Source organism: Gobio gobio, assembly GCF_949357685.1.
Source record: "Gobio gobio genome assembly, chromosome: 1".
Lineage (NCBI taxonomy): Eukaryota > Metazoa > Chordata > Actinopteri > Cypriniformes > Gobionidae > Gobio > Gobio gobio.
The window spans coordinates 16,970,804-16,994,037 of NC_137097.1; the positions used below are offsets into that span (position 1 = coordinate 16,970,804).

The following is a 23,234-nucleotide window of genomic DNA, read 5'->3' on the forward strand; positions in this document are numbered from 1 at the left end:
GAGAAGACATGAAGATTGAAGAAACATTGAGAGTGAAACATGAAGAAACTGAGGAACAAACAGAGACAGAGGAGAGAGAAGACGTGAAGATTGAAGAAACATTGAGAGTGAAACATGAAGAAACTGAGGAACAAACAGGTTGGTTTCATTCTCAAAGCTGAACTCAGTTGATCATTATTAAAATCTCCAGCTCTTCAGAAATTAAGGCTATTTTGGAAGAATGTATCTCAGTGTCCAATGCTAATGTTAAAGGGATAGTTCACCCAAAAATGAAAATTCTGTCATCATTTACTCCCCCTCGAGTTGTTCCAAACCTGTATGAGTTTCTTTGTTCTGCTGAACACAAAAGAAGATATTTAGAAGAATGTTTGTAACCAAGCAAAAAATACTATGGTAGTCAATAGTTGCTTTCTCTGCTTTGTTACAAACATTCTTCTAAATATCATCTTTTGTGTTCAGCAGAACAAAGAAACTCATACAGGTTTGGAACAACTTGGAAACCATCAGGAACCCTTTAGTCTCCAGCGCCACCATTTTCCAGAACTGCAAACTACCTGGAGTCTCAAGAAGTGCAGGTGTCAGGATCTCAGAGACTTAAGTTAAGAATCCTAAAAAAATGACCACCACTTAATAAATGACCACACCGCTTGACATTGGTCCTCGTCGGCTATTTTTCAGCCGATTCAACATGTTGAATTGGTGCTTGTCTTTCAGTCGGGCCATCTGATCATTCTGATTGGCTGTTCAGCTAGCGAACCAGTGCACGAGAAAAAACCCCCAGAAGTGATCGTCTGTGGCGAGCGAGATTATGAGCTGCTTTGTTTATATCCCTGTAGCTCTTCCGATTTCCCACTTTGAATAACAAAAACAGACGACTGCCACCAGCTGGTACAGAAAACTATTTCCTCTTACGCAGGCGCAGAACGGATGTGCTACTTGGCCGTCGGATGTCAATCGTCGGCTTCGTGTGTCAGGGCAACTTTGGTTTTAATGTTACAATAAATTCACAAATTGTTTGACACTAACAATGACAATTTGGACTTCCGGTTATGGCGGCCATGTAAGAAGACGCGTTTTTTGCTGCTCTGCTGCTAAGTTTGCAAAAAATCTCTCCTGCTCACTTTTAGTCTCAAAAAGAATAAGATTTTGAGGTGTGATGCCTAGCTCGGTAAAGTCACATAAGTCGAAAGGTGGGACAACCAGACAATCGAGCCTATTTGACTGTAATATTCGTGACGAAGCAACCAAAGCTAACCAGGCCATGTCTACGCAAACTGAATCTGAAACTGAAAATGAACCAGCAGGCACCAAAGCTGATCAAATACTGGCAAAATTAAGCTCAATGGAAACAGGGTTCACCTCTAAGCTTGATAAACTGACCGCAACTCTACAAGATGTGAAAAAGGAGATTAGCGACTGCAGTGAACGCATGTCCCATGCGGAGGAGCGCATTTCCACCGCAGAAGACGAGCTAATTAGCTTGCAAGCTAAAGTCAACACGCTACAAGCTAAGAACAAAACCATGGAAGATAAGCTTATAGATTTAGAAGCCAGATCTCGTTTAAATAATCTAAGGCTTGTGAACTTGCCAGAGGGCGCTGAGGGAGGGGACATGTGTGCCTTTTTGGAGGGATGGATCCCCGAGGCGTTGGAGAGTGGGGGGCTGCAGTCTTCAATTACTTTAGAAAGAGCACACAGAATTGGACCAAAGAACGACAACGCATCGCGCCCGAGGACCGTGATTATGAGGTTCCACAACTATAAGGTCAAGCAGGCAGTTTACACCGCTGCACGGGAGAAAAAGGAGGTTTATTACAAAGACCAACAAGTCCGTTTCTACCCGGATTTGGCTACGGGAATTGCCCAGCTGAGGAAGAAGTTTGACCCGGTTCGCGCCGAACTACGCAAACTGGGTATTCGCCATGGAATGTCTCATCCTGCGACCCTGCTGGTGACTCACGAGGGCAAAACTCATTCTTTTAAAACCCCCGCTGAGGCGCACGTTTTCCTCAGGAGAATGCAAGAACACTAACATGAAGACGAGACAGGAACACAAGATGACAGAGCCAATTAATGTGGTTTGTGATTTTGTTGCAAGCAAGACATAGAGAATGACTGACATGTAATTATTCTGTACTAAAGTTTGAAGCTATATATTTACAAAAGTGTATTATACAGCATAACTGAGAATTTCTATTCAACAGTGATCATAAGATGTCACATTGTTATGAGAGAAATTAAGGTGTTATCACATAGTAGGCCGAGTGTTAATCGAAGTGAGCAGGAGTCACAAGTTAATACTTGTTAGAGTGTAGCAGCAGCAGTAGTAATTGGAGTAGGTTGGAACAAGAGAGTGGTTTGACTGATCCTCACTGGTGTGGACCGGTCCTAGCAATAACGGGAGACCAACAGCAGGGGGTGGGGTACCCTCTTGAGTGGGGGAGGGGAAAGGGGGGTAGTTCAGAGTGTTGGATGTTTGTTCTAACATCCCAATTTGTTACGCCTATAAGCAAGGATAGTGTTACATTTCAAAGCAACCTGGTAAAATCTGTTTGTTTTTTTTCCTTTATATAAGTTGTCTCAAGAAGTGAATCTTAATTTTATTTCATGGAACTGCAGAGGTCTGCAACGTCTTCAAAAGATAAAACAGGTTATGAATAAACTGAAAGAAATGAATGCTAAAATTGTACTGTTGCAAGAAACTCATCTCATTGATGATAGTATAAGGGTGAGAAGGAGATGGAAGGGCACTGTGTACGCAGCATCGTTTACATCTCAAGCTAGAGGAGTTATGACACTAATTCATGAGTCGGTTCCATTTAAATTAAAAAATATTATTAAAGATAAAAGGGGAAGGTTTTTAATACTTCAAGGATCTTTGCTATCAGAAATGCTAAATATAACAAATGTCTATGGTCCTAATGTGGATGATAGCAATTTTTATACTGACCTATTTCTGACTCTTTCAACGCTTCCAGGACTCCATATGATAGCCGGGGACTTTAATTGCACATTAAACCCAGAAATGGATAGATCAACTGGGGTTGATAATTCACATAACAACTGTAGGGCTACAATCCATAGGTTTATGAAAGATTTAAATTTATTAGACATATGGAGAGAGAGAAAACCGAATATTAGAGCTTATTCCTGTCATTCGGGTACTTTTAAGACATACTCTAGAATAGATTTTTTTCTTGTCTCTTCAGAATTGCAATCTAAAATTTTTGACTGCTCTTATGATAATATTGTGATCTCGGATCATGCACCATGCTGTTTGGTCTACAGAGATGATAAATTATTTAGAGATCCACCCAGATGGCATTTCCAACATAAATGGTTACAAGACGAAGACTTGATGAAATATTTAGAAAAACATATAGAGGAGTACTTTCAAATTAACACTACACAAACCACTGCATGCGTTAAGTGGGAAGCTTTCAAGGCATTCCTGAGAGGGCATATCATCAGTTATACAGGTTCTAAATCAAAAAAGACACAGGAAACTAGAATACATTTGGAAAATAGAATGAGAGCCCTTCAAACGAAAGTAAATAATTCTGAAAATATTAGTAATTCACAATTGGAGAAAGAATTATTATTATTAAGAGCTGAGTATGATAAGCAGTCTGCTTTTAGAGCTGCCTCAAGTCTTCTACGCTTGAAACAGACATTTTACGAACAAGGTGATAGGGCTGGCAAATTGTTGTCATGGCAAATAAAACAGCTTGAAACAAAATCGCCAATCACTTCAATAATATCAAATGGGAAGACACTGTTGGATCCAATAGAAATTAATAATGCGTTTAAGAGCTATTATGAAGAATTGTATAAAGCACAAGCATCAATTAAACTTGACGATATAAATACCTTTCTAAATAAAATAGATATACCCATTATTTCGGAGGATGATAGAGTTCATTTAAATTCAAAAATAACAATAGAAGAAATTGGACAAGCCATTGATAGCATGAAATCTGGAAAAACAGCAGGACCTGATGGCATTCCTATAGATCTGTATAAGAAATTTAAGAATAAACTTTTGGTACCTATATTAGACATGTTTGAAGAAACCTTTCAATCGCATTTTCTCCCTCCTTCACTAAATACAGCCTTGATTACTCTCCTACCTAAGCCAGGAAAATCTTTAGATAAATGTGAAAATCTAAGACCCATTAGTCTTTTGAATTCAGATTTGAAAATAATTTCTAAATTATTAGCAAGACGATTACAAAAAACTCTCCCTTATGTAATAAATCTAGATCAAAATGGATTCATCACGGGAAGGCAGGGCTTCCACAATGTACGAAGATTATTAAATATTATTCATTATAAAAAGGATGCGCCAAACACAGCTCTTTTATCATTGGATGCCGAAAAGGCTTTCGATAGGGTTGAATGGCCATATCTTTTCCGGATATTAGAAAAATTTGGATGCGGTAGCAATTTTATCAAATGGGTCAAAATATTATATGACAATCCCACTGCCGAAATCATCACTAATAGAAATATTTCTCAACCGATAGCAATAAAACGCGGATGCCGACAAGGTTGCCCGCTCTCACCTTTATTATTCACGTTAGCAATAGAACCATTTGCAATTGCAATACGCTCCCATCCCCAACTTAGTGGAATTACAGTAGGACCATCTGAACATAGGATTTCTTTGTTCGCAGATGATGTGATCTTATTTATTTCGAATTTAAACACATCAATACAGATCATTCTGGAAGTCATCCAGTCATTTAGTGAAATTTCAGGTTACAAGCTCAATAAAACCAAGTCTTCTATTTTATTGTTAAATAAACATGAAAGATCCAATCCAATCCCAGATGTTATACAGTTTAATGTTGTGACACAATTTGAGTACTTGGGGATACAGATTTTACCAAGCTTAGAAAAAATAGTTGACTTAAATTACAATCTTTTAGTAACAGGAATACAAAATTCAGTTGATAGATGGATGCCGCTGCCCATATCTATAATTGGGAGAATTAACATTTTAAAAATGAACATTCTTCCAAAGCTACTATATCTGTTTCAGAATATTCCCCTGTCACCCCCATTTGGTTTCTTCTCACAAATGAAGAAAATGTTTACACGCTTTCTCTGGAATAATAAAAGGGCAAGACTTCGTTTGTCTTTAATGTACCTGCCTTATGAACGTGGAGGTTTGAAATGTCCTAATTTTAAGTTGTACTATTGGGCTGCGCAACTAAGGTCTATAATGTTTTACTATACTAATCATTCACCGCATTGGATAGAACTGGAATCACAGGGATTGAACCTACCTCTTCCCTCATATATATACTCAAATACAATAAAGAAACTACAAAGAGAAATTAAAAACCCAATTCTTAAAAACATGATAAAAGTATGGAGTGATGTGAAGGCACTTTTGAAAGATCCACACTGTCTGTCTCAATTCAGTCCACTATGGGGCAACCAATTTTTTCCACCAGGCAGGGCAGATGCAACATTTAAGTTATGGGAAATCAAGGGACTGAGAACGGTTCGAGATGTGTATTTACCAAAATCTGACATACTTATGACCTTTCAAGAATTACAAGATAAATTTCACTTGGATAAAAAACAGTTCTTTAAATATCTTCAACTCAGGAGTTTTATAAGAGCAAGTCAAAACAATATATTAACGAAACCCACCATTTCAGAATTGGAAGAAATGTTTTTAAAAGATAGTCAAAAGAAAGGCATTATTTCTCAGTTTTATAATCTGATTATGTCTTACATTTCTGAAAGTTCACATGATAGATTTAGAGCTTGGAAGGATGATTTGTCATTACAACTTTCAGAGGAAGACTGGCAGAATGCATGCATTTTAGCCCACACAACATCAATAAATACTCGTCTTAAAGTTATTCAATTTAAATGGTTAATGCGAACATATGTGACTCCAGTGGAACTCTGTCGATATAATGGAAACATTCCTGATGTGTGTTCAAAGTGTGAACAATGTAGAGGAACACTAATTCACTGTATGTGGCATTGTACAGAAATCACACTCTTTTGGGAAGAAGTAAGAGACATAATTCAAAATATTATTTCCAAACAAATAATATTGGATCCAAAATTGTTTTTGTTGGGCTTATATCCAACGAAGCATAACTATACTAAAACTGAACGTATATTTATAGACCTTAGTCTGCTTAATGCCAAAAGATGTATAGCTTTATTTTTGAAAAAAACATGTAGACCAAGAGGCACTTTATGGTTACGGCAGATGCTGTCTGCTTTGCCACTAGAGAGGATTACATATGTGCTAAAAGGCAAACAGGGACTTTTTGAGAATATCTGGAATACTTTTATTGATTATGTCAAAGATTTGGATTTAACAGATAACAATGACTGAGATGTATGGACACTGCAGTTCACTTCTGAATAATAAGGTGTAACATCTGATTTGTATAACTCATGTTTTTTTACTTTATACTTTTATTTTAAAGACAAGTGATAAATGTTTGTAAACCGTTGCTTTGTACAGAGAAGGCTTTCTGATAGGCATTGTTGTTGTTTGTTTTGTGTTTGTGTATACATAAAACTTAATAAATATATTCTGGCAAAAAAAAACAATGACAATTTGACTGCTGTTAGAGAATGTTTCCCAGATAATCAGCGTCAGTTTATCATGAGTGTGTTTTTCACGATGTTCTCTCTCTCTCTCTCTCTCTCTCTCGCTTTGCATGTTGGGAGCTTTGGGGTGAGAGTAGCGTCGAGTGAGAATCGAGCTGCAAAACTTTTCCTTTTTCTTTTTTTTTTCTTTTTTTTTTTTTTTTTCTTTTCTATAATATCTTTTTCTTTTTTCTCACCTTTTCTTTTTCTTTTGCATGTTTTTGACAGTTTTAGTAAACGTTTGAGCGCAACAAAGTTGTGCGATAGGATGGCGTCTCAAGAGACGCCATCTCTATCCTTACAGCATGGTGTGCGGTGTGTACCTGACGATGGAGTTAACGTGGAGGAGGTTCTTGTGGCAGTGGGAGATGAGGTAGGGTTTGAAAGTATTATTTCTGCCTCTCGAATGAATAAAGCGGTTGTTGTGTTCGTTAAGGAGAAAAATACTGCTAGCAGGTTGATCGAAAATGGCATTGTCATACGTGGGAATCTCGTGCAAGTTACACCGCTTTACGCACCTTCCAGTAAAATCATAATTTCAAATGTTCCGCCTTTCATTTCTAGTGAGGCGTTGGAACGTGAATTATTGAGATTCGGCAAGTTTGCTAGTGAGTTTAGAACGATCTCCTTAGGTTGCAGACACCCGTCTTTAAAACATGTTCAGTCTTTTAGAAGACAAGTATATATGTTTTTGGATTCCCCAGAAAATTCCTTGGATGTTTCTTTTCGTGTTAAGCATGAAGGACGATCATATATGGTTTATGCGACTACTGGTAATTTGCGATGTTTTGATTGTGGTGACATCGGCCATAAGCGCATTGCTTGTCCACATAAGGAGCAAGGAGCAGCGAAACATGTTGTTTCAGAGGGGGAGGTTGATGCTAGGATCAACTCAGAAAATGTTGTTGATAATGAAATCGCAGGTCATTCTGGTTTTCAAATAGATACTGGAACGGTAACGCGCGTCATCTCTGAAGCGGCGCCTGAAGTGCCGGTACAGTCAGCTGAGTGCAGCGTTAGTGACGGCTCGCGCAGCGGTAATGATGAGAAGGCCACAGCTGGAAATACTGTTAATGTAGCGGAGAACAGTAACGTTGAGCAAAGTGACTATAATGTTGAGGAATCTGGTGAAATTCATCTGAGTGGGTCATTAAGCTGTACAAACAATGACACTATTGATGCCATGTCTGATGAAACAGATTCTATTGATATTGATAGTTTACAGGGAGATTTTCAAAAGGAAATGTCCTTATATCCTCTTGAGGAAATAAATCTTTTTTTGGATGATACTTTTGGGAAACAGGTGAATGTCAAAGATTTTTTTCCGGATATTGAGAAGTTTGTTAGGTCTGTTACAGTCCTTCAGAAAGCAGTTGGTTTTGATCTTTTGAGTGAAAAGAAGCGTTTTCGGTTAAAGAAGCATCTTACAATGATAAGAAAGGGTAGGAAAGGAGGAAAAAAAGGTTTTTGAATAACTGATCAGAAATGCATCACATGGTGTTTCTTACTTTTTCCCCCTTTCTGTTATGTCTGTCGTTCTTCCTCTTAAATACATATATGGATAATTTAAGGGTGGGCTCCATTAATGTTAATGGTGGGAGGGATAGACATAAACGAGATTTGTTATTGGAAAGTATACAGCTAAAAAGATTAAATGTTGTATTGCTTCAAGAAACTCATAGTGATGCAGAAAATGAAATTGATTGGAAAATGTGCTGGAAGGGTCAACAGATACTTAGTCATGGGACAAATTATAGTGCAGGTGTGGCCATTCTTTTTTCTCCAGAAACTAGAGCTAATATTTTAAGCTCTGAAGAAGTTATAAAAGGTCGTCTTGTTTTAGTGAAGGCTGAAATTGAAGGTTTTCTTTTTTGTTTTATAAATGTTATTTATCTATGTACCAAATGTAGGGCATGAGAGGATGACCTTTTTTAGGATTTTAAGTGGAATATTGAAACAGTGTCACAATAATGACAATGTGATAATCGGGGGAGATTGGAATTGCACAGAAAATTTTACCATTGATCGAACTTCTGAGGAACCTCATATGCAATCCTCTAGTTACTTGTCCAATTTAGTAAAAGAAACGGCACTTTTAGATATGTGGAGGATAAAAAACAATACTGCTAGACAATACACTTGGGTAAAGGTATCTGAAAATAGAGTGAGTGCTGCTCGGTTGGACAGAATTTATATATCTAAATGTCTTAGTAATCGTGTCATTGAGTGCTCAATTTTACCAGTGGGGTTTTCAGATCATCATATGGTCTTTATGTCATTAGTTTTGTCACAGTGTTCAAGGAAATCTTCACACTGGCATTTTAATGGAAAGTTATTACAAGATGTCAATTTCTGTAAACATTTTGTGGTTTTCTGGGAATGTTGGAAAAAAACTAAACATACTTTTGAAAATTTAAGACAATGGTGGGAAATTGGGAAAACACAAATACAAATGTTTTGTCAACAATATACTGTCAATTCCACAAATATGACAAAAAAAGCTATTCAAATTCTTGAAAGATCTATTGATTCAATTGAAAAAGATTTGTTGGAGAGACATGATCCTGGTTTGTCTCATTGTTTACAACAAAAAAAGATTGAATTGGGGTCCTTTTTAAATGAAAGGGTGAAAGGAGCCTTGGTGAGGTCTCGTTTTGTCTCAGTAAATGAGATGGATGTCCCAAGTGCATATTTTTTTAACTTGGAACGTTCAGTAGCACAGCACAAACAAATGGCTTGCCTCCGTCTGCCTGATGGAAGGGTTACCACAAACATTTCAGAAATGCGTCGTCATGCAGTGGATTTTTATTCCCGTTTATATACTGCAGAACATTGTGACTTGGACTGTGCTGAACAGTTATTTCAAGGTCTTCCTAAACTGGACTCTGATTCAAAGACTGCTTTGGACTCTTTTTTATCTTTCGAGGAGCTTACATCTGCTGCAACACAGCTCAGCTCGGGGCGTTCCCCTGGTGTTGATGGGTTGACATCAGAGTTTTATAAACACTTTTGGAACCTTATTGGTCTTGATCTCTATGAGGTATTTTGTGAATGTTACAAAGATGGATTTTTGCCTGTTACATGTCGGCGTGCTGTTCTTTCTTTGCTTCCTAAAAAAGGTGATTTGTCTTTGTTAAAGAACTGGAGGCCTGTTTCTTTATTGACCACAGAATATAAGATCTTGTCAAAATGTCTTGCTAACAGGTTAAAGAAATATGTACATACAATAGTGCATAAAGATCAGACATATTGCATACCAAATAGGTCAATAATGGATAATTTGTTTTTAGTACGAGACATACTAGACATTTGTAAAGTTTTTAATTTAGGAGTTGGATTAATTGCCCTTGATCAGGAAAAAGCTTTTGATCGGGTAGATCACAGTTACTTATTTAATTTACTTAAAGTTTTTGATTTTGGAGAAGGTTTTTTAAATTGGATAAAACTTCTTTATGCCGGTACTTCATGTATGGTAAAAGTTGGGGGAGATTTGAGTAAACCAATTTCTGTCCAAAGGGGAATACGGCAAGGTTGTCCATTGTCTGGGTTGCTGTATAGTATTGCCATCGAACCCTTACTTTCCATTTTAAGAAAGACTATATGTGGGTTTTCAATACCAAATATGACTTTAAATGTAAATGTATCTCTTACTGCTTATGCCGATGATGTGACTGTGTTGGTTGGCAATGGGAAGGATATTAATGCTCTGTCCGAAGCCCTCCAGTTATATGAGAAGGCTTCATCAGCAAAAGTTAATTGGGATAAAAGTGACGCTTTTTGGGCAGGTCAAGATACTTTATGTTGTGTACCATTACTGCCAGGGAAGCTTAAGTGGGGCAAAGAAGGGTTAAAAATCTTGGGAGTTCATTTTGGTTCAAATGAGTTTCAGAAGTTAAATTGGGAGGGTGTAATGGAGAAAGTTTGCACCCGATTGTCTCGCTGGACTTGGTTGCTACCCAAACTATCCTATAGGGGGAGAGTCTTGATTGTAAATAATCTGGTTGCTTCCACCTTGTGGCACAGATTTAATGTGCTACAACCACCTGCTGGACTGGTGCAAGAAGTACAAAGAAAGTTGGTGACCTTTTTCTGGTCCGGACAACATTGGGTGCGTTCTTCTGTACTGTTTCTCCCGATACAAGAAGGAGGCCACAGTTTGGTGGATATCAGGTCCAGATTAATGACTTTCCGTTTACAAGCTGCCCAGAGACTGTTATATAACAACGAGAGTGTTTGGTTTGACACTGCAGTGGTACTTTTGAGAAGAGCTGGTGGAATGGGACTTGATAAGCATTTGTTTCTGATGAAGCTAGAAGAGACTGAGCTTACAGATCTTACTGCTTTCTACAAATCTGTCCTGGAAGCCTGGAAGGTTTTTGCTTTTTCAAGATCACCTGCAGTACCTGCTGGGATGTGGCTGTTGGAGGAACCTTTGTTTCTTAACCCTTTTCTGCCTTCGAGACTCTTATCCTCAGCTTTTTTGCGTACACGTTTACTGTCTGCTGGGTGCACAAAGCTGGGTCATATACTACACACCAGTTTGGAATCATTGGGCAGGCAAGCTGGGATTAAGTCAACACGAATATTACAAAAACTCACCACAGAGGTGGTTGGAGAACTGGACTTTATCTATCGTTCTTTCTTGGATAACCCAGCTATAATAGATGGATGGAGAAGTGGATTCGAGTATGGTTTTCCCTGTCTGACTGTAAAAGCTGCTGTGGGGGACTGGCAGGAAGAGAAGAAATGTCTACTGTCTTTTAAAACCCCACAAATGGATGAATTTGAGACAGTGGGAAAGAAAGCCCTGTATGTCACCTGTGTTAAGGTGTCTAATTTACGCTCTTTGACTGGGGTCCTCTCAACGAAATGGACAGATATTTTTGGGACTGATTCTTCCCCTAAAGGTAGTTGGCGTATCCTGTACAAACGTCCGATTGACAAGCGGACGGGTGACCTCCAGTGGAGGATTGTACACGGATCTATAGCTACAAACAGACATGTGGTGCATCTTGATCCTAATGTTAGTGTGGGTTGTCCTTTTTGTGCAGAGATTGAATCTGTTAGTCATTTGTTTATGCAGTGTACAAGGTTGATGGATCTTTTTTCCTTGTTAACAGAGTGGGTTACATCTTTGGGAGAAAAGTTTTCTTTTCAGTTGTTTATCTTTGGTCCAAAGTATACTGTTGAGCAAAAGAATGTTTTGGTTTTGCTTAATTTCTTATTTGGTAATGCAAAATTAGCAATCTGGAAAACCAGGAAAAACAAGATATTAGGGCAAGGTGCAGTAAATCCAATTTTTATGTTTTTGGGCCTAGTGGGTTCTCGTCTAAGAGTGGAATACGCATATTACAAGTTGGTTGGGCGTCTACCCCTTTTTATGGAAATGTGGGGGATAAATCATGTTTTATGTACTGTCTATGAAAATGAATTGGTGTTGAATTTTTAGGTTTTGTTTATTTATTTATTTATTTTTTTGGTTTCGTTTTTTGTGGTGGATGATCATTTTATCATCATATTGTGGTGAATGAATATGTTTGTTTATAATTGGTTTTAAAATAAAGGTGTGTTTAAACCTCTCTCTCTCTCTCTCTCTCTCTCTCTCTCTCTCTCTCTCTCACTCACTCACTCACTCACTCGGAAATTAAGTCTGGTCTTGTTTTAATTGTTTTAATGTGTTAATTTGCATTATTCCACTTTATTAATTTTGTATGATATTAATTATATGATTATATTATTCTTAATATATTCTTATATAATTATAATATAATACAGGATAAAGAATATGAAAAGTGCTGAGATTTGCTGAAAACACAACCTTCATCTTCTGACTCTCAGAATATTCTATCGGGGTGGAACTGATTGGATGTGTTCCCGCTGATAGTCGGCACTAGTGTAGTAAATTGGACAGTTCATCACGATCATAGATCGTAAAAAAATAGATCACAATTCATAACTGCAGTCACTCCAGATGACGGTGACGTCACACGCATACCCTAAATACAGATAAATTAAAAAAGTAAATAAAAGAAGACTCAATTCAGTGGCCTATTTGTGCTCTGTCTGAGATTAGTGCGCGCTGCTTTTTGCAAGGCTTTAAACACGAGAAAATTATAAACTTTCGTGAACTTTTGATGATTTCTGTGGTGTATGTCATCATGCAAGTCGCCAATTGTGTTCTGCTCTTTCTGACGGCTGCACCCTGAAAAAAAATTAGCATATCATGAAAAGGTTCTCTAAACGAGCTATTAACCTAATCATCTGAATCAACTAATTACACCTGCAAAAGATTCCTGAGGCTTTTAAAAACTCCCAGCCTGGTTCATTACTCAAAACCGCAATCATGGGTGAGACTGCCGACCTGACTGCTGTCCAGAAGGCCATCATTGACACCCTCAAGCAAGAGGGTAAGACACAGAAAGAAATTTCTGAACGAATAGGCTGTTCCCAGAGTGCTGTATCAAGGCACCTCAGTGGGAAGTCTGTGGGAAGGAAAAAGTGTGGCAAAAAACGCTGCACAACGAGAAGAGACCCTGAGGAAGATTGTGGAGAAGGACCGATTCCAGACCTTGGGGGACCTGCGGAAGCAGTGGACTGAGTCTGGAGTAGAAACATCCAGAGCCACCGTGCACAGGCGTGTGAAGGAAATGGGCTACAGGTGCCGCATTCCCCAGGTCAAGCCACTTTTGACCCAGAAACAGCGGCAGAACCGCCTGACCTGGGCTACAGAGAAGCAGCATTGGACTGTTGCTCAGTACTTTTTTCGGATGAAAGCAAATTTTGCATGTCATTGGGAAATCAAGGTGTCAGAGTCTGGAGGAAGACTGGGGAGAAGGAAATGCCAAAATGCCTGAAGTCCAGTGTCAAGTACCCACAGTCAGTGATGGTCTGGGGTGCCATGTCAGCTGCTGGTGTTGGTCCACTGTGTTTTATCAAGGGCAGGGTCAATGCAGCTAGCTATCAGGAGATTTTGGAGCACTTCATGCTTCCATCTGCTGAAAAGCTTTATGGAGATGAAGATTTCATTTTTCAGCACGACCTGGCACCTGCTCACAGTGCCAAAACCACTGGTAAATGGTTTACTGACCATGCATTACTGTGCTCAATTGGCCTGCCAACTCTCCTGACCTGAACCCCATAGAGAATCTGTGGGATATTGTGAAGAGAAAGTTGAGAGACGCAAGACCCAACACTCTGGATGAGCTTAAGGCCGCTATCGAAGCATCCTGGGCCTCTATAACACCTCAGCAGTGCCACAGGCTGATTGCCTCCATGCCACGCCGCATTGAAGCAGTCATTTCTGCAAAAGGATTCCCCACCAAGTATTGAGTGCATAACTGAACATAATTATTTGAAGGTTGACTTTTTTTTTGTATTAAAAACACTTTTCTTTTATTGGTCGGATGAAATATGCTAATTTATTGAGAATTTGGGGTTTTCATGAGCTGTATGCCGAAATCATCAGTATTAAAACAATAAAAGACCTGAAATATTTCAGTTGGTGTGCAATGAATCTAAAATATATGAAAGTTTAATTTTTATCATTACATTATGGAAAATAATGAACTTTATCACAATATGCAAATTTTTTGAGAAGGACCTGTATATCCTACATTACATTCACTATATTGGTTTATAGCTTTCAATATCAACATTGTTTCTAGGACATCACTGGGCAGGATGTAAAAAAAATATATTAGAAAAAAAATTTATACTGATTTTTTTGCATCCAAATAGGAAAACTTAGGAAATACCAGGATGTATACCGTGTATCACCATTCAACCAAAAAATACAGATATGTTTTTTTGGTTATATCGCCCAGCCCTATAAAGCATTTTGATTTACCATTGTGTATGAAATGTGATATATAAATAAACATGCCTTATTTAACTTAACCACCATAGCCTACTAAAGTGCTGACTTTGTACTTTTGACTGAATGGTTTGCTTTATTTCTTATTGGAGAGCTTCTTATACCTTTTACTTATACTTTTATAATGGCCATTATTGATTATTAAAACTGACGTTTAACAAAAAGAGAGTTGTGTTTGTCATATTTCATTTTATTACAGTGAAGATAATCAGAGTACATATTCACATATTGACTGAACCACATATTTATAGGTTGAATGTTATATTTCATTTTGTTTTAAATACATGCAGTGATACTCACATGAACTGATTTAAATTGTGTTTAGTAATTTTATTTTATTTTATCATTCTTCTAGAAGCACATTTGTGAGGTCAGGCACTGATGTTGGAAGAGAAGGCCTGGCTCTCAGTCTCTGCTCTAATTCATCCCAAAGGTGTTCTATCGGGGTTGAGGTGCAGGCCAGTCAAGTTCCTCCACTTCCATGTCTTTATGGATCTTGCTTTGTGCACTGGAGCAGAGTCATGTTTTGAGAGGAAGGGGTCATTACCTCTTGGCAGGTGTGAGGCTTCTCTCCTGTGTGAATTCTCATGTGTTTCTCAAGGTTTCCTTTATGAGTGAAACTCTTTCCACACTGTTGGCAGGTGTAAGGCTTCTCTCCAGTGTGAAGTCTCATGTGGACTTTAAGAGACTCTTTATGAGTGAAGCTCTTTCCACACTGTTGGCAGGTGTAAGGCTTCTCTCCAGTGTGAATTCTCATGTGTTTCTCAAGGGTTCCTTTATGAGTGAAACTCTTTCCACACTGTTGGCAGGTGTAAGGCTTCTCTCCAGTGTGAATTCTCATGTGTTTCTCAAGGTTTCCTTTATGAGTGAAACTCTTTCCACACTGTTGGCAGGTGCAAGGCTTCTCTCCAGTGTGAACTCTCATGTGTTTCTCAAGGGTTCCTTTATGAGTGAAGCTCTTTCCACACTGTTGGCAGGTGTAAGGCTTCTCTCCAGTGTGAACTCTCATGTGTTTCTCAAGGTTTCCTTTATGAGTGAAACTCTTTCCACACTGTTGGCAGGTGTAAGGCTTCTCTCCAGTGTGAACTCTCATGTGGCCTTTAAGATGCCCTTTTCGAGTGAAACTCTTTCCACACTGCTGGCAGGTGTAAGGCTTCTCTCCAGTGTGAATTCTCATGTGTTTCTCAAGGGTTCCTTTATCAGTGAAACTCTTTCCACACTGTTGGCAGGTGTGAGGCTTCTCTCCAGTGTGAATTCTCATGTGTTTCTCAAGGGTTCCTTTATCGCTGTAACTCTTTCCACACTGTTGGCAGGTGTAAGGCTTCTCTCCAGTGTGAATTCTCATGTGGACTTTAAGAGACTCTTTACGAGCGAAACTCTTTCCACACTGTTGGCAGGTGTAAGGCTTCTCTCCAGTGTGAATTCTCATGTGTTTCTCAAGGTTTCGTTTTTCAGTGAAACTCTTTCCACACTGTTGGCAGCTGTAAGGCTTCTCTCCTGTGTGAATTCTCATGTGGCCTTTAACATGCCCTTTTCGAGTGAAACTCTTTCCACACTGCTGGCAGGTGTAAGGCTTCTCTCTAGTGTGAATTCTCATGTGGACTTTAAGAGACTCTTTTTGAGTGAAGCTCTTTCCACACTGAGGGCAGCTGTAAGGCTTCTCTCCAGTGTGAAGTCTCATTGGGACTTTAAGGTGCTGTTTTTCAATTAAACTCTTTCCAGACTTTTTTTGTGAGGAAATCTTTTCAGTCTGTGAGCAACTAAAAGATTTTTCTCCAGCTATGAAATCACGATGTTGCCCATACGGATCTTTCTCTTCCATTTTATTTAGTTCTTGGCTCTCCACTTTTAGTGCCATCAGATCTAAAAGAGACAAAAAACAAGTTAACCCCAGTTCAATGGCACAAAACAACAGACAAAGACATTAAACCAGAAACATGTATGTTACATCCTATACCCAGTAAGCTACAGAAAGAGGGGTTAACGTTATCCGACAAACACCTAACGTTACAAACTTTTTTTTAAATCTCAACAGCGAACTTGGCATTAGTGTAAATTATTCTTTGATTAGAGCTTTTATGTATTGTTTATCTACAGGCATACTAAACATGCTTCTGTGTTTGATTTGGCTACTAGTAAAGCCAATGTTTAGTGTTCGTTTTGGGTTAATAGTTCTTGCGACAGATATTTGGCTATAATCATTCTAAAAATACAAAAGTAACGGTGCCATTCAGTAGCGATCACTATAGATCCGCAGTCTTTACTCTTGAGGACTGAACAGGGCCTGCTCGATCATCTTCACTAAAATTGTCTGGGTCCGATTCTGGCTCAAATTGGTATGGTTTTATTGATGCCATTGTTTCTAAATACTACCCAAAGCACAGGCTACCGGTAAAGGTAAGGGGCACAAACGTGCACTAGGCGGTTAGCGAATCACAACACACTGGGCCAGCTAACCAATCTGAGCCCATTGCGTATTTTTGAGGGACTGGCTTCATACAACCCGGAAACCATCAGACCGTTTTTACAAAGAGGGACAGAGTAGTGTAGAATAAAAGTAAAATATATGATAAATAATGCAATTTTTTAAAAACGAAGCATGAACACGTTACAGTGCACCCCACAAACACAATCAAGCCTTCGAAAGAATGTGTTTTACCACCCCTTTAATTCTGTTAGGTCAAGCTTCAGCTGCACACCCTCTAAAGCCGGGTGCACACTGTGCGATTTTGGCCACGATTTGGCCGTCTGAGACAAATTTTGAAATCCTAAAAGATTTCTCTGATCCTAGGCTAAAATCTGAAGTCTTTGATCCTTAGTTTGACATGTGCACCGACAACCGATTAATGACCGTTGCGATCAAATTTTACCTCGGACAAAATTCTGGCAGTGTCAGAAGATTTGAGGCGCAATCCTGCAGTGTGACTTCTCCTAGGACGACCGTCAAATCAAGAACCAATAGGAGCGCAGAACCTGATGACGCATTTCGTGTGACAACATCAAATCACAACAGGGAACATGTCGAAAAGAGTCAGGTGAATGAAAAATGTCAGCGCTTGTTTTTGTTGTTTGCTGAACGCTACCGTTGTGTATGTGAATGCGGCTCACCGTTACTGAACGTGTCACGGATTGATGACGTAAAACTCAGTCCGTACGAGTCTCTGGCTTGCGTCCGTTTTTCGCGTCTGACTGTCGTGCAGTCTGACAGTCGTACAGTCTGACATAATGACAACTGAGATCCTACAGTGTGACATGTATTACATCGGGGATTATGTTCATACAGTCTGACAAGCAACATTCACAGAGGATTTAGAAAAATCGCACAGTGTGCAGGACCCTTAACTCCAATTATAAAATAGTTTTTTCTCCAATTCATTGTTGAAATATAATTTTATACACAGTGTCTGTCATTTTCACGACAGGTTTATTTAACATGCATGAAATAATCAAGACATCACTAACAGGTTAAGTAGAATATAATGAATATAATGGCTAATATAGAGCATAATTTTATTCACTAGAGAAATCAACTCTTTCACTAAATATATGTTGACACTGAATGACTGCCTGAGGTAAATGTGATGCTAATGTTACATGACATTGTTTAGTTTACAAGCAGTTATATTGACGTCTTTCCCCTGTTGAAACACTGATTTAGCCATTACACCACATGACAGTAAGTTGTAATGTATCCTCAGCATCAGGGACGTCGTTAGGCCTATTTTAGGGGGGCTGAAGCTACCCCAAAATGTTCCTAAGCCCCCCTAAATGATAATAAGAACCACAATAACAATTCGATTTATCAATAACCCTATCCTCATTCATATTTAGACGCAACAAATGATTTATATCCAGCTACAAAAAAATAGCCAAAAAGTCGGAAGTTGGACAGAAGTACAAAGAGTCGTTGTGCTATCAAGATGATACAGCGTTGCAGACCGGAGCACTACTGCAAGTAACTTCATCTCGTCTCATCATTACCACGGTTATAATCGTTAACGAAAGCAAACAAAAAAACGAAAACTAGGTGGGTTGTCGTTAACTGAAATAAAAATAAAAACGAGGCATTACAAAAAAATGGTAACTAACCAAAACTGTAATGTGTGTTTGGCAAAACTAACTAAAATAAAATTACAGATTAAATGTCCTTAGTTTTCGTCTTCATCAATGTCTTTCATTGAGCAAATAACCTTCAGCTGCATTTCCTTCCCCTGCGTCTCTCACTCACGCGTCTCTCTCACATACACACGCGCCACCAGGGGCGTAAATTTAATCTAAAAGTTGGGGGGGACAATAAACATGAAATTTCTCAAGAGCAATTTTTGAAGGGGACACATAATACAGCCAAAATCGTACTTGTAAGGATATGTGTACCACAAAAAAAAAAAAAAAAACATTTTGTACTTATTTGGCGTTTTGGTGCACTGAAAAATTATCTAATGTCCGTTTTTCTTTTCTCTGTCATTTTATCTGACCAACAACAACGCGATAGTAGTTTAAATACGATTAAGGTTCACCACGCAGTCATATTATAATTATTAAATTATCTTGCGTCCTCCACAAAGTATTTTATACTATGATATTCAGATATTTAGATATTCAACTGCAGCAAGCCTCTGATCTGCCCCTTATCATCATATTGAGCAAAACCCTACACAGATCTGACTGAACTTTCGGTTTAGAATTAGCCAATTTTTTTAATTTGGGGGCGGGTTGCTTGAATTTTGGGCTCATTAGCCGATTATTCGTAATGAAAAACACAACAACAAAACAGTACAATGACACACTCCCTTAAATAGGCGCTTTTACACTTTGAAACCAAATCTTCGATAATCTTGTCTGTCAGCTGTTTGCTCGTTCGGCTCGTGCTGTATTGAGCAGACACGTTCAGTTTTTAATTGTTTAGTCAGTTCTCTAACTGAACTCAATGATTTTATTACTATACACTATTACTATTTATTACCTCCGGCAGGCGTTTCAGGATCCTCCGGACCAGGACCAGCAGACTTAAGAACAGTTTTTTCCCCAGAGCTGTCTCTTTTCTGAACTCAAACCCCCGTTGATCCACTCCCCTCATATACTGATAACTCTCCTACCTCACATCCGCCTTCACTTTGTTATTTGCACTACCGACTGTTTATTACAGTAACAACTGTTTACTTATGCATTCTGCACTACCATATCTTAACTGGATTATGCTCATTTGCACTGCCGACTGTATTTATAGTACCAACTGTTTACATTTGCATTTTGCACCATACTTCTAACTGCAATATGCAACCACTTTCCACTGCACTTTTACACTTTTTTTTTCGGATAACTCTGTCCATAATTTATTGCACTACCTTAATCCACTGCTATTCCTCATATTAGCCTAACATATTATTGTATACCTCTATCTGTAAAATTCTGTTTAAAGTAATAGCCATCTGTATATTATATTCACTGTACATATTCACCTGTAAATTCAGTTCTGTTTATAGTAATAACCATCTCTCTATTTATACATATTTATATATATTCAGTACATATCCATGTCCTGCACTTACGCAACCACTGTATATATCCTGCACTTGCTGCTATTGCACTTCTGGTTAGACCTAAACTGCATTTCGTTGCCTTGTACTTGTACTTGTGTAATGACAATAAAGTTGAATCTAATATAATCTAATCTTATCTAATCAGGAGCAAAATCTGGCCTAAGGAAATTCCCCCTTTGATGTCTCTAAAAGCTAACATTACAGTAACTTTTCTTTAACAGAGTAGAAATGGAAGAGAATATGTCTGTCACGTTTTACTTGTTAAAGGGATAGTTCACCAAAAAATGAAACTTCTGTCATAATTTACTCACCCTCAAGTTGTTCCAAACCTGTATGAGTTTCTTTGTTCTGCTTTGTTCTAAGATGATGTTTTGAATAATGTTTGTAACCAAGCAGAGAGAGCAACCATTGATTAAAAATACTATGGTAGTCAATGGTTGCTCTCTCTGCTTGGTTACAAACATTATTCAAAATATCTTCTTTTGTGTTCAGCAGAACAAAGAAACTCATTCAGGTTTGGAACAACTTGAGGGTGAGTAAATGATGACAGAAGTTTCTATCCCTTTAAGCTCTAGATGTGAGTGCAAAGATTTTGCAAACGCAAGTTACAAATACCCTGGGGGCGAGTGTGGGAACTCAGATTGAAGTGTGTTCGGCGCTTGAAACAAGACGACTGTGAACTGTTAAAGATTGCACTCGGTTACACGCGTGCACCGAACTATCCGTCATTGTGTTAAACCCGCCAATAGCACGCCAGGTGAATAAGCCGGTTTCTGATTGGTCCCCGCAAATTTGTAACAGAAGCAGGATAGAAATATGTACACGTTTCCAGCCTGAGGTACAGGCCGAAATCAAATCGCCTGCAGTTTGGGCTGGGTTTACCTGGTCTAGGCCATTTCAGGAGCGACTCGCGGAACAGGAAAGCGGATTCAGTCAATTAAAAGCGCTCGTCATTCCGGAAACTTTGCGGTATATGTGAACGTTGGTCCTCTTAAGAAACATGACAAAACTTTTCTTCAAATTGTGAATGTAGTTTAGACTACAGAAAGCAAGCAGTGCAGCCGTTATAGTGATCGACAGAAAATCCCTCTATAAACCAATGAATCTAACAGCACAAAAAATTATTTACATTGAGTATAAGCTTTGCTTGTTATAATGAGAGGATCTGTGAGCGTGTAGACTTGAAAACATCAAATGAGTGAGTTCAGCTTTGAGAATGAAACCAACCTGTGTGTTCTTCAGTTTCTTCATCTTTCACTCTCAATGTTTCTTCAATCTTCATGTCTTCTCTCTCCTCTTTCTCTGTTTGTTCCTCAGTTTCTTCATGTTTCACTCTCAATGTTTCTTCAATCTTCATGTCTTCTCTCTCCTCTTTCTCTGTGTGTTCCTCAGTTTCTTCATGTTTCACTCTCAATGTTTCTTCAATCTTCACGTCTTCTCTCTCCTCTTTCTCTGTTTGTTCCTCAGTTTCTTCATGTTTCAAACTGAATACATTTTCAATCCTCAAGTCTTCACTCTCCTCTTTCTTTCTTTGTTCCTCAGTTTCTTCATGTTTCACTCTCAATGTTTCTTCAATCTTCACGTCTTCACTCTCCTCTTTCTTTCTTTGTTCCTCAGTTTCTTCATGTTTCAAACTGAATACATTTTCAATCTTCATGTCTTCTCTCTCCTCTTTCTCTGTGTGTTCCTCAGTTTCTTCATGTTTCACTCTCAATGTTTCTTCAATCTTCACGTCTTCTCTCTCCTCTTTCTCTGTTTGTTCCTCAGTTTCTTCATGTTTCAAACTGAATACATTTTCAATCCTCAAGTCTTCACTCTCCTCTTTCTTTCTTTGTTCCTCAGTTTCTTCATGTTTGACTCTCAATGTTTCTTCAATGTTCATGTCTTCACTCTCCTCTTTCTCTGTTTGTTCCTCAGTTTCTTCATGTTTCACTCTCAATGTTTCTTCAATCTTCAGGTCTTCTCTCTCCTCTTTCTCTGTTTGTTCCTCAGTTTCTTCATGTTTCACTCTCAATGTTTCTTCAATCTTCACGTCTTCTCTCTCCTCTTTCTTTCTTTGTTCCTCAGTTTCTTCATGTTTCAAACTGAATACATTTTCAATCCTCAGGTCTACACTCTCCTCTTTAATAAACACCATCTTTATTAATGATCTCAGCCGCTTCTCCAGGAGTTTTTCTGTGTGTTTGTCCTGTTTAAGACGAAAAATTAATCCACATTAAATCTCTGAGTGTCTCAATCAGCTCTATTTCAGTATCAACAGTCTCAGTAACACTCAAAACTAGCACTACAAACTAATAAAAGAAAACAAATTACACAAACACTATATATTTATTTATTTAATTTCTCTCATCTCTACTCGTCAGAGACTGAACTCAAGTTTGAACTGATTCATGATAGAGAGAGAAATGAGCCGCTCCTTCTGTTACTCATGAGTTTATTCTGTTACTTTACTCACACGACGCTGATAAATGTTAGATAAAGCAATGCAATGTTACATTTAATAATAAATCATTCAATCTGCGTTGCTTGTAAAACTTTGAAGATGGTTTCTATAGTTTTAAACACTTTAAACGCTTAAACCACAAACCTTTCTTCAGCTGAATCACAACACATGCAGGAGCGCGGCGCGGCCTTATGACGTCACACCACCACACCAAAATAAAAGTCCCGTTCACAGGCTACAGTCTACAGTCACAGAAGTGCACAAATACAAATAATACAAGAGATGACAGAAATTCAGAGTTGAATGTATTGGTGACATACATATTTAAATACATGTTGTTCAATGATGTGTTGAAAATATTAGGAAACTAGTAAAGACTGAGAGACTTTGTCTAAAAGTTAAAACGGTATTGTTTAGGGGAATAAATTATTTCTATAATATATAAATACATATAAAGTTCATTTGAGTCTAAAAATACCTTAAAATAATTGTACTAATGACAACTGATGATTTTTAGATCTAGATATTCTCACTGATAAATATATTATTAATTCTCGAATAAAGTCATTATTTTTGTTTATTTGTTTGCGCATGAGAAGTATTCTCATCGCTTCATAACATGAAGGTTGAACCACTCGAGTCACATGGACTATTTTAATGACATTTCTATGAAGTGAAAGTGTTAATTAAATTGCTGTCTATGGAGAGGTCAGTGAGCTCTCGGATTTCATCAAAAATATCTTCATTG

General features: G+C 38.2%; 1 protein-coding gene across 1 annotated transcript; it reads right to left on the bottom strand.

Moving 5' to 3' along the window:
* Positions 1-14,680: 14,680 nt before the first annotated feature.
* On the bottom strand, positions 14,681-22,225 carry LOC307131240 (uncharacterized protein). Its single transcript, XM_079824797.1, has 2 exons — positions 21,271-22,225; positions 14,681-16,366 (listed from the first exon to the last, which is right to left on the bottom strand). Exons 1-2 carry the CDS (start codon positions 22,178-22,180, stop codon positions 14,991-14,993), a joined length of 2,286 nt encoding a protein of 761 aa, XP_079680923.1. The 5' UTR covers positions 22,181-22,225; the 3' UTR covers positions 14,681-14,990.
* Positions 22,226-23,234: the final 1,009 nt, after the last annotated feature.